The sequence below is a fragment of the Ceratotherium simum genome, chromosome 39, assembly GCF_057802395.1.
Source record: "Ceratotherium simum simum isolate JZ-2026a chromosome 39, ASM5780239v1, whole genome shotgun sequence".
Lineage (NCBI taxonomy): Eukaryota > Metazoa > Chordata > Mammalia > Perissodactyla > Rhinocerotidae > Ceratotherium > Ceratotherium simum.
In genome coordinates, this window is record NC_141938.1 from 6305491 (window position 1) to 6320419 (window position 14929).

Genomic DNA, 14929 nt, shown 5'->3' on the forward strand with positions numbered 1-14929 from the left:
CTCCGCCGGGAGCCTCCCCACCCCATCCCTGAAGCCGAAAGTGGGCCCCGAGCCCACGGATGGATGAGACACAATGGCCGCAGCCCTGCTGCCTGCCAAGATCAGCATCTGGAAAGTTTCTCTGCAGCTGGGGCCCCTTCCCCCAGTGCTGGGCGATGATGAGAAAGTTGGGACCTGTCACAGACACTTCTTTCCATGCGGTTTCTCCTGCCAAGAGCTGAGAGGTGGGGGTGGGGAGAGTGGAGGCTCAGGGAGGAGGGAGGGCAGGCCTGGGCCTCATTGATTTGGGGGAGTTCACAAAATTTGGGGTGGGAGTGGGATCAGAGAATTCCCCTCACCTGGATTACAGAGAAGAATGTTCCTCCTCTCACCAGTGACTGATGTGGTCCTGAGTGGTACCCACCGCCCTTCTGTCCTGACCTGCCAGGGCAGGGATGCAAGTCACTGAATCTGGACTGGGGCGGGGACTTGAGATGAACAAGGAGGCAGAGAGCTTTAGTCCAAATCCCACCACTACTGTGTGCCTCAGTTTCCTCATCTCTAAAATGGGGTGACAAGGAAAAGGCAAAACTATGGAGACAGTAAAAAGATAGTGGTTGCCAGGGGTTGGGGGGAGGGAGGGATGAACAGGCAGAGCACAGAGGATTTTTAGGGCAGTGAAACTGTTCTGTGTGATACGATGATGGTGGATACGTGTCCTTCTCATTTGTCTAAACCCATAGAATGTACGACACCAAGGGTGAACACTAATGTCAACTATGAACTTGGGGTGATAATGACATGTCCATGCCAGTTCATCAGTTATAATCAATGCACCCTTCCGGGGCCATGTTGATGATGGGGGAGCCTGGGCACATCTGGGGGCAGAGGGTATACGGGAAATCTCTGTACTTTCCACTCAGTTTTGCTGTGAACCTGAAACTGCTCTAAAAAATAAAGTCTATGAAAAAAATGGGATGATGATAATAATAACACCCACCTCACAGGGTTGTGAGGATTCATAGGACCGCACCCAGCACAGCCTGTGTCTGTCGCATGAGTGAGCGTTAGCCATTATTGTCAGAGGCCCTGTAATTAGTGGAGGCTGGTCCAATTCTCTTCCTTCTGTATTTCCCCTTCCTGGGACTCCCCAAGAAAAGGGCCTTGCTTCCTTCCCCTTCCACAGTTCTCACTCAGGGGCTCCCCTAGGGCAGGGCCCAGCTTTGCATTTAACCCCTCCAGACCATCAGGAAGTCTAGGCCTTCAGTGGTTTCCATTTCTCCAGCTGTCCCCTCAGCTGACCCGGCGGAGACCTCGTGTTGTGTCAGATGTAGGAGGCGGCGGGGTGGGGGGGAGGTGGAAGTTGCTTGTGAGTGCCTCTGTGTGCCTCAGGGGACATCACCTTTATCTAGGAGCCATGGTCCCTGTAACAGACAGCCGGATACGTCTGTGGCCTTGACATCACCCCCACCCCCAGGTCCCTGGGGGTATAGCAAACTGCTGAGCTAGCCGAGGGCACTTCCTCCGCAGCCTTCAAGTCCCCACAGAGGCTGAGATTTCCGCTCCGATAGCTCCGTGGGGAGGAGAGGACCCAGTTCTCTTTGCGCTTTGCTCCTGTGGGTTGAACACCTGGTTTCTAGAGGTCGTCCAGGCAACACATGTCACTTGGCAGAGGATTCAGTGAGGTGTTACCGAGGTCCGAGTGGACCCCAAGATCTGGCCTGGAACCAAGTGGACACTGAAATCTGGCTCAGGAAAAGAAGCGAAGTCTCTCTGACTTTTCTTATCTCCCCATAAAGCCCTGCTACCCTGTGTTAGAACTATCTGATTTCTTCTGTCTCCTCCATCGGACTGTCAGCTTGGGACGGCAGAAACCAATGAGGCGTCACCAGAGATAGCACAGAGCATTGTATGTTGCATTATATGAATATATACGCTGCCTACATATATGTAGCATTAACATATTGATTTTTAATATTCATTTCTTTATTAATCACTTACATATGTTTATTCTTAAGATCAATTTATTTAATGATGATATGTCGATTGTTGATATGTTTATTAACATTATTGTTTATATTATTGATATTATTTATTATTGTTATTACAGGAAAAATTTTACAACTAGACGTCTGGCGATTTGTTTGTTACCTTTTATCTGATTTTTCATGTCTTTGTAAATTTTTTGAATTGGTAATACGAGCTAAAAACTTCCAGTCCCCCAGAGTATACCATGAAAAGTCTGGCCCCTTCTCACCTGTTCCCCTGCTCCCCAGCCCCCCTCCCTGAGGGTAACGGCTGTGACCAGTGGCTTGTGCCTTCTCCCCGAGATGGCCTACGAGTCCACAGGCAAATATGTGTGTATTTATACAGTCCTTATAAATACACCTAGACGATGCGTGCAAGCAATGCACACTGGTCTACTCTGTGCTTTTTTCAACTTAACATCTTGAAGAGTTTCACATCCAGACTACTCCATTTTTTACTTTTTTCATAGTCATAAATGGATCAATTTTAATTTCCTTTTTGGTTTTGTGTTTTAACACTCTTTAAGAAGTGTAACATACATACAGAAGAGTGCACCACAAGTCTCCTTTCTTTTTATCAGTTGCATTGTCTGGGTATCAAGCAGCCTTAAATTTTTTAAAATTTCAGCTTTATTGAGGTATCATTGACATATAAAATTGTGAGATAGTTAAAATGTACATCATGGTGATTTGATAGACACATCCTTAAAGGATTTCCCTTTCTAGTTAAATAACACACCCATTGTCTCACATATTTCTCTTTTGTGTATGAGAACATTTAAGTTCTACTCTCTTAGCAAATTTCACTTATACATTGCAGTGTTATCAACTGAGGTCACTACTGTTTACGTTAGATCCTCAGACCTTATCCATCTTATAACCTAAAGTTGGTACCTTTCCACCAACCTCTCCCTGTTCCCCCACCCCAGCCCCTGGCAACCACTTTCCTACTCTCTGTTTCTATGAGTTTGACTTTTTTTTTTAAGATTCCACATATAAGTGAGACCATACGGTATTCATCTTTCTCTGTCTGGCTTACTTCACTTAACATAATGCCCTCAATGTCCATCCATATTATTGCAAATGACAGGATTTCCTCGTGACTGAATAATAGTCCATTGTCTGTATACACACATCTTCTTTATCCATTCATCCTTTAACCGACACTTAGGTTGTTTCCAGCTCTTGGCTATTGTGAATAACGCTGCAATGAACATGGGGGTGCAGATACCTTTTTTTTTAGCATTATGCTTTTCAACACTCTTTACTGAAGTATAATATATACATACAGAAGAGTGCACCTACCCCCTCCCTCCTTTTTATTGCATGGTCTGGGTATCACGGAATCTTAATTTTTAATTTAATTTATTGCTGGAATAGGGCACATACGCACGTCACAAAAGTCAATAGGCATGGAAGGATTCACAGAGTGAAAGCAGCCTCCCTCCCATGCCCTGTCTCCTATCTTTCAATTCCTCTCCCAGGAAATTTACCAGTTTCTTCTTCCTGCCATATTCTGGATATTCTGCATGCATACAGTAGAATATCAGCTCCTCAGAAACACGGAGTTTTGTTCCTTAATATATGTTTAACTTTGAGAATAGTGTCTGGCACCTACCAGGTGTTTAATGTATTTCGTAAATAAACATATAAGCAGATTATGTATACATTTCCACAAATAGTACCCTCCTAAAAGGCTGAATGAGGGGAACGGGAGGAAACTGAAGGATTAAATAGAAGATTGGCCCTAGCTTGGAACGCAGGGCGCAACCTGGGCCTGCTGGTCGACCACAGCGAGGGTGGGACAGCTATCGATAAAGGGAGGGTCGGCTGTTGGGTGCTCCTGGGAGAGGGAGCAGCGGCTGAATTCTGAGGCCTTATCAAGGCAAAGCCAGTCCTGTCTTTGGGGCAGGGCGTGGCACATAGTAGGATCTTGATTATTTGTTAGATGAACACACACATAGAAGGGGCTTAATGCCTATTTTCTGCGTTGACACATAGTCGGTTCTTAATGGCTCCTTGTTGAGTAAATAAATGGGATCCCGCGCTCTCCTCCAATTCTGGGGTCCCAGGGATGGGCCAAGAGTTTATTCGCAACCGAAGACAGTTGTTTCAGGTTGAGGCCACCTGGCCAAGACAGACGTGACGTCACCAGGCTGCGTGACGTCATGCGCCGGCCGGTTCTCACGGGTGGGGGCTGGGAGGGGCAGGGCGGGAGGTGGGGGTGCGGACAAAGGGACCCCGCGCGCCTCCCCCGCCGGCCCCCGCGCGCGCGCCCCGGCTGGCCAGCCACATCTGGAATTCATTGCCGCCGCCGCCGGAAAGGGGAGGAGAAGAGGGCGGGGCGAGTTGGGGGGCCGAGGCGGTGCCTTTCCCCGCCCCCCCCTCCGTCCCCGGTCCCCAGCCCCGGGACGCAGCCGAGCCCGGCGGGCAGCCCCAGCCCCAGCCGCGGCCGTCCCGGGGACGCAGACGCCCAAGCCCCTCCGACCAGGGCAGCGACCCGGGCCAGCCTAGCCAGGTGAGCGTGCGTGGCGAGGGGGAGGCAGAAAGGGCGGGCCCCGGTCCCCTGAGGTCGCAGGATCGGAGCTGGGGGGCCTGGCCAGGGGTTGGGGGCGCCCCGGGGCGCGCACGCGCCGCGCGTGCTCCTGCTGCACGGAGGGAGTGGTCACCGTGAGCCCTCTCCACGACTCCAGGCGGCCCCCACTGCCTCGGCCGCGAACCCCCAGACTGCGCTCCCTGCCTTCCCCAGCGGCAGGAAGTTGGCGCCGAGGAGAAGGCGGAATCCGAGCGCTTTCAGTCGCAGACTGGGAGGCAGGACAGCGAGCCCCGCGATCAAGGGTTTGGGGAGTGTGTATGGGGGTGTAGGGCGCCCCTCCTGGCTAACTCGGGCTGGGCGAGGGCGAAAGGTGCTGCGCGCCCTAGAGCTTCCAAGCCAAGGGGCGGGGCCCCGGGGAAGGCAGTCGCCCACTGTCTGCTCATCTGGCTCTCTGCCTCAGTTTCCCTGAGTAGTTCGTCTCCTCCAGTCCGCCCGCGGGGGCGTGGCTTTGTTCTTGAGGGAAAGGGAACGTGACTGCGTGGCTCCGGCGCGTCGTCTTTATCCTGGGGATGGGGCCAGGGTGCAGACGTGCGTGCCACAGACCCCGTGTGGTCCCGGGCCCAGCAGAGCGTCGGAACCTCGCCCCCTCCTCCGGCACGAGTTGACTCACCCGGGGATTTCCACCCCCTCCCCCGAGTCCGCCCTAGTCAGGTGCTCCGGGCGCCACGAGCTGTGCCCACCGTCCTCCGCGTGGCGCAACGCGGGTGCAGCATTCGTGGTGCGGCTGCTGCTGGAATCTCCCCCCACCCCAACCCCCAGTGCTCCGGGAATGCCAAGGCGGGGCCCCTGGGACGGAGAGGAGCCCCCCACCCCCACTTGGAGATGTTGGGGGTCCCGCGCGTGTGGCTGTCGCGGGAGAGAGGAGGCGCGGCCCCAGCGGCTGCGAGTGTGGATACCGCGCATTCCACGGCCAGATAAGGAGGTCGAGACTGCGGCTGGAGGGCGGGGGCGGGTCCTGCCGCCGTCTCCACGGAGACGCGCTGGGCTTCGCCTGGGGTGGGGGGGCTGCTCGCGGACCAGAGGCGTCTCCAGCCTCCCTTGCTGTTGTTTGGGTCTGGGCAGAGTTTAGGAGCCTCCACCCTCGGGGACCCACTGGGGCCTTGTTGGTTCGTTCATTCATTCATCCGTCCATCCATCCATTCCACATGCTTTCTGAGCACTTCTGTATGCCAGGCATCGTTCCAAAGGGGCTGAAAACCGACTGGGTGGCTGGCCTCCGACACTCACGTTCTACCGTGGAAGCCAGACAGAAAACAAGAAATACAATCATAATTTCCAAAATTGGCAAGTGCTGTGAAGATCATAGAGCAAGATGCTGTGATAGAAAGGGCCTGAGGAAGGCGGCTCGAGTAGACTGGCACGTCAGAGGAGGCCCCTCTGAGAAAGTGCCCTTAAAACTGAAACCTGAAAGATGAGGAGATAGTCGTTCAAGGATTGCGAGGAAGGGCATGCCAGGTGGAGGAACAGCCGCGGCAAAGGCTGTGAGCTGGCGATGGGGGTGGCAGGCAGGAGGCCAGTGTGGTGGGAGTGGAGTGACCCTGGGGGAGAGTGGGAAGAGACTAGGTGGGAAGGGGCCAGGCCCTTTGGGGCAGTGGGGAGCCATGGTAGAAGCTGGAGCTGAGCAGTGGCATAGTGGAGCGCCCCCTGGCTGCAGCGCGGAGAATAGGGGGTGGGGCCTGAGAGCTGAAGAAAGGGGGAGAGGGGCTGCCCTAGGGCAAGAGGCTCATTGAGTGACCGGGAGGAACTCTTAACCACAGGAGTTGCCTCTAAGGGGAACTTGGGGAAGGGGTGCCTGGAAGCCACTGAGGCTTCCTCCAGCCTTCCTCTCTCCTTATTTCCCCTTGAACAGTCTTGGTCTGTCTCTCTTCCCTTCCCTCCAAACCCTGTCACTTGTGGCTCTCCCTCCATTGAGGCCAGGGACGGCCTCCTGAGCTTCTGTGTGTAGCCAGGCTGGGAGGCTGACACAGCGAGGGGAAGCTGGCAAGGGCTGTATCGGCCTCGGGGTGACTCTTCTGCCAGCCCCAACCTCCGGGCCCTTCTTCCTCTTTCTGGGAAGCAGACCTGCCTTCAGTTCGCGTGTTAGCAAAGTCGTCGGGATGCAGTGTGGGCCTCAGTTTCCCCTTCTCTAACTAGGAGGGCCGTCCTGCCTTCTGAGGATGCCTTGACAGCCTCCTGGGGCTGCAGAAAGTGAGGGTACAGCGCCCCCTGTCTCTCCCCCCTCCCCCCCAAGAAGACAGACTTGGTCAGTCCCTGGGGTGCAAGGGCTGAACTCATTTCTTATTTCGCCAGGAAACAGCTATAAATCTTTCTCTTGGCCGCCAGACAGGAGACGAGTGGTGGCCCCACATGAGGCGGGGACGGGGCGGCCACGGAACATACCCTGCGCTTCTCGCCCACCAGCAAATGTGTTTCCCAGGCCTGCGATGGGTCTTTGATTGTTAATTATGAACCCCAAGAGGGGCCCAGTAGACCAGGGCAGGCTGGGGGCGTCTGGTCGGGGTGACCCGGCGGTCAGGCCGCGGTTCAAACTCTCCCCTGGGACACCCGCACAGCCTTCACTCTGTCCTCGGAAAGAAATGCGCTCCAGCCGCCTGCAAAGGTCCAGATCAGTAGTGCTGGCCGGAGAGCGCCCCCAACGGGCCAATCAAATACCGAGGACGGAGAGCTCAGGCCAATAGGCGAATCGCTCAATGCCCTGGGATTGAAAATGACCCAATCAGAGCGCGTGCTGTTTCTGGCCCGACGGCTGGTCTGGTAAGGCCGAGGCCTGGGCCGAGCCAGCTCCAGGCCGGCTGCAGCGGGCAGAGGGCATCGGGGCGCCAGGGGCCCTGTCCGGCAGGGAACAAGGGGCCTCTGTGTGGCGATCTGGGCGGGGCGACAGTCCCCGGGGATGCGCACAAGCCCTTCTCTGTTCCCAAACTAGGACGGATGTCCCTTTGCCCAGGGGGAGCAGCTGCCTCCGTCAGGCCGGGGGCCAGGGCGCCCCTCCGAGGGGGCGTCCGGGGACTGAATGGCTTGGCGACCCCGGAAGCCCCCCATCACTCCCAGGCTCACTAGGAACCGGCCTAACCAGCCTCCTTTCTGGAACCGTGTTCCTGGAGCGCACGTGGTCCTTGCTAGGCGTGTTTCCAGGGATGTGGGGAGGGCTTTCCCGCGCCTCCCCCTACCCCCCCAGTTATCTAATGGCTGGAGCTTCCTCCCGGCTCCTTTGTGAAAGGCAGACACTGCACCACCTCTGAGACACCCCCCTCCACCACCAAGCTGGGGGGAAACCATGATGTCCGCTCTCATCCTCTCTGCCCACGCGCCTCTTCCCACCCCCTCCCCCCACGGCTCAGTTTTCCTTGACAGTGGGGGTGACTCAGGGTTTCATGGAAACAAATACCGTCCCCCCTCCCCGCGAGGCTGCACGCCCCCTCACCGCTCACATGACTTCAGCACAGCTGCCCCATCCTCCTAGCCAGGACCTCCCAGACCGGTCTCCCGTGGCTCCCCCATCCCATCAGCCTTCTCCACACCGGATGTGACTGGGGAGCTGGGACTCCACCCTGTTTGTTCCAGGGGCCTCACATCTGGATTTCATCTTGGCTGGGGAGGGGGGTGCCGGCGCCCTGCTCACCCCGCTGGGACTGTCTGTCACACGGCTGGACTAGCTGGTGCTGATGAGAACAGGCTGTTGGGAGTCTTGCCTGGCTGGCTCAGTCAACATCCCTCCCAAAAAGACTGGGTGGAGGGCACCTAGGCCACAGCTGTATGTGTGGCAGGAAGAGGGGAGCTAATAATATTGGCTAATATTTATTGAGTGCTTGCTACGTGCTAAGCGTGCCTTATGCATCATTCAACAAGATTTTGCCATCAGCCCTCTGAAGTCCCCATTGCACCGATGAGAACATTGCAGCTGAGAGGCCGAGTATCTCGTGACTTGTCCAAGGTCCCTCAGCATGTCAGAGGGGGGAGTGGGGTTGAATCCTGAATTGCTTCCAAGATCTACGTCCTTGAAGATGACGTGACCTCAGGGATGCTCGAACCTTAGGGCCACCCTGGTGTCTCCCCAAGACCTTATCTTGGGAGCGCGCATGGCCTCCGGGCTTAGACCCAGCCTGGAATCCAGGGCAGTGGGTGGTAACCAGCAAGGGACCGTGTTATCAGCAGTGAGCATCTCGCTGACCCGGGTTGCCAGGCTGGCCTGAGGCCTGAGGCTCCAGTATATTTGAGGAAGGAGACAAGCTCTCCAGCTCCTGCCCCAGGCTCGCTCTCTGGGTAGGTTGGCAAGGCTTCTGGAAGCCCACTTTGTGTCCTTCATGCCCCTGGGGGGAGACCTTCTGTTCCTTTGAAAGACAGTGTAGCCTAGTGGTTATAGAGGCTTTGGAGTGAGTTTTTTTGGCTCTGCCACTTACTAGCTTTGAGATTTTGAGAAAGTGAATTGACCTCTCTGAGTTTCCCACCTGTAAAGCAGAGATGGGGATGATTCTGACTTCACGCTGCCACTCAGCGAGGGGTGACGGAGCTGGGAGTCGAACCACAGCCGTCCAAAGTCAGAGCCCTGGCAGCAGCCACAGCACTGACCTGTCTGTCTGTCTGTCTGTCTTTTCTCTCTGCAGCTCTGACAGCCCCATGGCCCCGGCCGGCCACTGAGCCCCACCATGGGCAGCCTGTACTCGGAGTACCTCAGCCCCAGCAAGGTCCTGGAACACTATAATTACACCAAGGAGACACTGGACACGCAGGAGGCCTCCCGCCAGGTGGCCTCGACGCTGATCATCATTCTCTGCTGCGCCATTGTGTTGGAGAATCTTCTGGTGCTCATCGCGGTCATACGCAATAGCAAGTTCCACTCGGCCATGTACCTGTTCCTGGGCAACCTGGCCGCCTCAGACCTCCTGGCGGGCGTGGCCTTTGTCGCCAACACCTTGCTCTCGGGCCCTGTCACGCTGCGGCTGACACCCGTGCAGTGGTTCGCCCGCGAGGGCTCTGCATTCATCACGCTCTCCGCCTCCGTCTTCAGCCTCCTGGCCATCGCCATCGAGAGGCACGTGGCCATTGCCAAGGTCAAGCTTTACGGCAGTGACAAGAGCTGCCGTATGCTGCTGCTCATCGGCGCCTCGTGGCTCATCTCGCTGGTGCTCGGTGGCCTGCCCATCCTTGGCTGGAACTGCCTGGGCCACCTGGAGGCCTGCTCCACCGTTCTGCCGCTCTACGCCAAGCAGTACGTGCTCTGCGTGGTCACCATCTTCTCCGTCATCCTGCTGGCCATCGTGGCCCTGTATGTCCGCATCTACTGCGTGGTCCGCTCCAGCCATGCCGATGTGGCGGGCCCGCAGACGCTGGCCCTGCTCACGACCGTCACCATCGTGCTGGGCGTCTTCATCCTCTGCTGGCTGCCCGCCTTTAGCATCCTCCTCCTGGACTATGCCTGTCCCGTCCGGGCCTGCCCTGTCCTCTACAAGGCCCACTACTTCTTCGCCTTCGCCACCCTCAACTCGCTGCTCAACCCTGTCATCTACACGTGGCGCAGCCGGGACCTGCGCCGGGAGGTACTGAGGCCTCTGCTGTGCTGGCGGCAGGCGGCGGGGATACAGGGACGGCGGAGCGGGACCCCGGGCCACCGCCTCCTGCCCCTCCGCAGCTCCAGCTCCCTGGAGAGGGGCACGCACATGCCCACGTCGCCCACGTTCCTGGAGGGCAACACGATGGTGTGAGGGACACGTGGGCCGACAGCCAGGCCACGGCAGAGTGCCCTGCGGAGAGGCGCCGAATGACCTTGGACAGAGATGTGGGGCTGCCAAGCAAGATGTCCCCACACCAGAGACCTGGGTGATACTGAAAATGTTTCACGCCCGGGACAGCCGGCTGAGGCACCGACCAGTCACGTGGCCGAGCTGCAGCAGCGTCGTGGAGACAAGTGCGGTGACCTGTGTGGCCCCTTGAGGACTAGATCATGAGGAGGTCTGGGAGACCCGGAAAGGGCCCGGGTGACAGCAGGCAGGCGCTCGAGAGGAGCTGAGGGCAGGGGCGATTGACAACCCGGTACGAAGGATTTCAGGATTTCACCACTGTCTGACCCTCCGCCCTGTGCCAGACTCCTTTGAATTTATCTGTTTTGCCACTTTCTCCTGGCAACCTCAGGCCACTTCCCTGGAACCACTGTCCCGAGAGGCTGGAGGCCTCCTCCCTGACCGTCCCAGGTGGCCCTGGCTGACAGTTCTGGGGCTCAAAGCCACACCTTCCCCAAATTTCACCAGCTGCCTCACTTCAAGAGATGCTGGGAAACCACAGGGTGGAGGTCGTGGGCGGGGGCCGGGGGCTAAACCCCATTCTCAGACCTCATTGGCGAATTGCACTATTTGGGGCACGGAGGAATCGCCAAGGACTGGAAAAACCGGTCTGGGGGCGCTGAGGAGGGCTCTGGGCCTCCCAGTGGGGCAGGGTGGAACTTGAGAAAGTTCTAGGGGGAGCTGTCTGCCCAAGAACCGCCCCCCCGCCCCTCGCCCAAAACAGCGACCCCCAAGCTACTGCCACCTCCAGCCTCAGCCGAGGTCCCAGATCTCCTAAGAAAGGGGAGCCTGGAGCCCGCTGTGCCTCCTTTCAAGTTGTATTGAACAGAGCAGGGGGTGGGGGTGCCAAGGACGTTTGTGGGGCGCTCTCTCCTGACCTGCCCTGGAAGGACTTGGCTAAATTCTGTGGCTAGATGGAAGGGACATTGCGGTACAAATGTATATTTATGTGTGTCTGTCTGTGCATGTGTGTGTGTGTGTGCATGCGTGTGTCACGTCTGTGACCCCCTCTCCCCACCGCCTTTCCCCAGAGTGGATGCTATTCTGTCTCCTCATGTCCGTGTCGAAACTGCCAAAGAGGGCTCCGGCCTTGCACAGACTCCTGTCACTGCTGGCTCATCTCCCCAGTTTCAGAGCTTCGGGAAGGAAACCTCACACCTCAGAGTGATCTCTTGTGAATGCACAGGCTGGGGAGGGGGGCTTTGGGGGGCAAGGAGCCAGTTGGGGGCTTGTCTCCCCTCATACAGCTCCCCAGATGCCCCTCATGCCTGAGACCCAGGCTCATGCCGATCAATAAACGGTTCAGTTTCTCCTGGTGGTGGTTGTCTTTTGGGGCTTAAGGTGGTAGTTCTCCCATTTGCGCCCTGCGTGGCTGGGGAGGGATGGGACAGGGGAGGGTGACTGCTGCCCAGGCCTGGCGGGTGCTGGGGGCCCCCTCAGGAGCTGGTCTTGGAGGACGTGGGCCCAGAGACCCCTCCGGAGCTCATATTCCCCGAAGGAATGGCTGGCCTTCATCAAGCACCTTCGAGGCATGAAGAGGTGAATCCTTAGGAGGTGGGAGTTACTATAAACTCCTTTTCTGGAGATGTGGGTTCAGAGAAAAGTGAGCTGCTTGGGGTCACACAGCCCTGTCTGGATTTGAACTTGGGCGGGCTGACTCTAGATCTTACCGGCTCCACCACTGGGCCAGAGAAAGGATCCTCAACCCTCTCTTTGTCATGGAAGGAGGGGTCGGCCCCACCCAGAACCAAGAGCAGCCCAGATGGGATGCAGCTGGTGGGTGGGTCCCTAGCTTGGCTCCAGGGTGGCACCACCCTTTGCCCAGAGGCACAGGGCTCAGCGACTCCTTTGAAGATAGATCTGGCGCTTTGAAGGAGAACCCAGGCCCTCAAGCTGAAGCCTCACCCCGCAACACCATTGCAAATACTAAGGCAGCCAGTGAGAGAGAAGGAATGGCGCAGACCGCAGCCAGGGGCTCAGAGGCCAGCACACCCCATCGGAATTCCCCTTCCTTCAGCCGTTCAAAGACAACCTTTGTTTGGAAACCTGAGCCCTCGCTGGGATAGGCAGGAAGAAGAGGCAGAGGGGAGGCCAGGGTCAACAAATTTCCCCAAATAGCCACATGCTCCCTCCGTCTTCTCCTTCAGGCCTGTGCTCGAATGCCACCTCCTCAGAGAAGCCCCCTCTGACCACCTTCTTCCCTCTCTATCTAGCCCCGCACCTGCTTATCATTTGCCAGTATATTATATATGGGTTTATCTGTCTTCCCTCAATTAAAATAGGAGCACCTTGAAGATAGGACGGCATCCATCTTATTCACCACTGTGTCTCTAGCATTTTGAACAGTATTTGATGCATTCCCACCACAGGGCCTTTGCACCTGCTGTTCCGTCTACCTGGAATGATCTTCCTCCAGACATCCTTGTGACTCCTCTGTCCTCCTTCAGGTCTATATTCAAATATCACACCCGTGGTGAGGCCTCTGGCCATGCCACGCACATGTTTCTTACCCTATCCCCCTCTTTGCTGCTCTCTAACATACAACACATTTTGATTCTTTTTCCTGTTTATTTTCGATTTCTCCCTTCAGAATGCCAGTTCCATGACAACAGGGGTCTGTCTTGTTCACTGCTTGGCCCCAGTGCTCAGAACAGTGGCCGGCACACAGTAGGTACTCCATAAACGTTTCTCGACTGAATGAAAGCAAAGCCAAATGATGGTCATTTCAATGAGTGTTAAGTGCTGTGAAGAAAATAAAACAGGGCAAGCAACAGTTTGGGGGTACTGTGCTCTGTAGAGTAGACACTACTATTGGGACTCTAAGGAAACTGAGGCACAGAGAGGTCACGTAACCTGCCTGAGGTCCCAGATCATGTGGGTGCAGGGGCTGGGATTTGAACCCAGGCCATCTTTGATTGCCGACAGCAACACAGCTGATCCTCCTTAACATGCTGGTCTGAAGATCTGCTTTGCTGATATCTCCCAAATCTTGGAGCCTAGAACGGAAGGGACCGATCTTTGGGGATGCAAGATGATTTTCACCTCCTTTTTCCCTCTGGAGCCTATTGGCTATTAGGGGGCATCAAACTCACCTGTTAAAAGGCAGGTTCTTTTTTTATTTTTTTAATTTTGTTGAGGTCATGTGGGTTTATAAGAGTGTGTAATTTCAGGTGTACATTACTATGTATCAGTTTCTGTGCAGACTGCATCGTGCTCACCACCAATAGTCTAGTTTTTATCCACCACCATACATTTATACTCCTTTACCCCTTTGGCCCACCACCCTATCCCCTGCCCCTCTGGTGACCACTAATCTCTTCTCTTTATTCATGTGTTTGTTTATCTTCCACATAGGAGTGAAATCATGCGGTGTTTGTCTTTCTCTGTCTGGCTTATTTCGTTTAACATAATACCCTCAAGGTCCATCTATGTTGTTGTGAATGAGACGATTTTGTGTTTTTTACGACTGAGTAGCATTCCTTTGTGTATATATATCACATCTTCTTGATCCACTCATCAGTCAAGGGACACTTGGGTTGCTTCCACTTCTTGGCTATAGTGAATAATGCTGTAATGAACATACGGGTGCATAAGCCTCTTTGGATTGTTGATTTCAAGTTCTTTGGATAAATACCCAGTAGTGGGATAGCTGGATCATACAGTATTTCTATTTTTAATTTTTTGAGAAATCCCCATGCTGTTTTCCATAGAGGCTGCACCAGTTTGCACTCCCACCAGCAGTGTGTGAGGGTTCCCTTTTTTCCACGTCCTCTCCAACACTTGTTATTTCTCGTCTTGTTACTTACAGCCATTCTGACAGGTGTGAGGTGATACCTCATTGTAGTTTTGAAAATGCAGATTCTTAAGCTCCACAGTCAGACATTCTGATGGAGCAGATCGGGAGGGACCCCAGCAATGCATCGCCAGTGATGAGGAAAGGCATAGTCTTTGGACCACGTTCTGAGAAGTTCTAGACTCCATAACCTAGAGCAGCACGTTCCAGTAGAACCGTCTGCAATGATGGAAATACGCCATATCTGCACTGCCTACTGGTGGCTATTTAGCACTTGAAATGTGGCTGGTGCGGTACAGGAGCTGAATTTGAACTTTCATGAATTTAAATGTACGTAGTCACGCGTGGCCGTTGCCTCCAGTACCGGCAACACAATTCTAGATTCTGTAACTCTAGTTGCTACAGCCTCTGAGCGGCTGAACTCTTTTGGCATTATGCCACCATTTCCACAAAAATTCATGTCTTACCACTGTTATTATGAATGACACGGTAGCTTCCACATATCACATCATGATTTTTGGAATATTTCATTTAATAATCATATCAAGATTAGGCTCAGCTGAAGATGACAGAAAGCACAAAATATAGTAACTTAAATAAGAGGGAGAAATTGATGTCTCTTTCATATGCAAGAGTTTCAGGGGAAATTAGTCGCAGGTAAGAAGGACAGGTGCCAGGGCCGGCCCGGTGGCGCAAGCGGTTGAGTGCGCGCGCTCTGCTGCGGCGGCCCGGGGTTCGCTGGTTCGGATCCTGGGCGCGC

General features: G+C 55.1%; 1 protein-coding gene across 1 annotated transcript; it reads left to right on the plus strand.

Annotated features, from left to right (window-relative positions):
* The first annotated feature begins 4332 nt into the window (after positions 1-4332).
* Positions 4333-11702, plus strand: S1PR2 (sphingosine-1-phosphate receptor 2). Its single transcript, XM_014796944.2, has 2 exons — positions 4333-4524; positions 9204-11702. Exon 2 carries the CDS (start codon positions 9246-9248, stop codon positions 10299-10301), a length of 1056 nt encoding a protein of 351 aa, XP_014652430.1. The 5' UTR covers positions 4333-4524; positions 9204-9245; the 3' UTR covers positions 10302-11702.
* Positions 11703-14929: the final 3227 nt, after the last annotated feature.

Coding starts and splice junctions, on each gene's coding strand:
- S1PR2 (XM_014796944.2), top strand. CDS start 9,246: ATGGGCAGCCTGTACTCGGAGTACCTCAGCCCCAGCAAGGTCCTGGAA.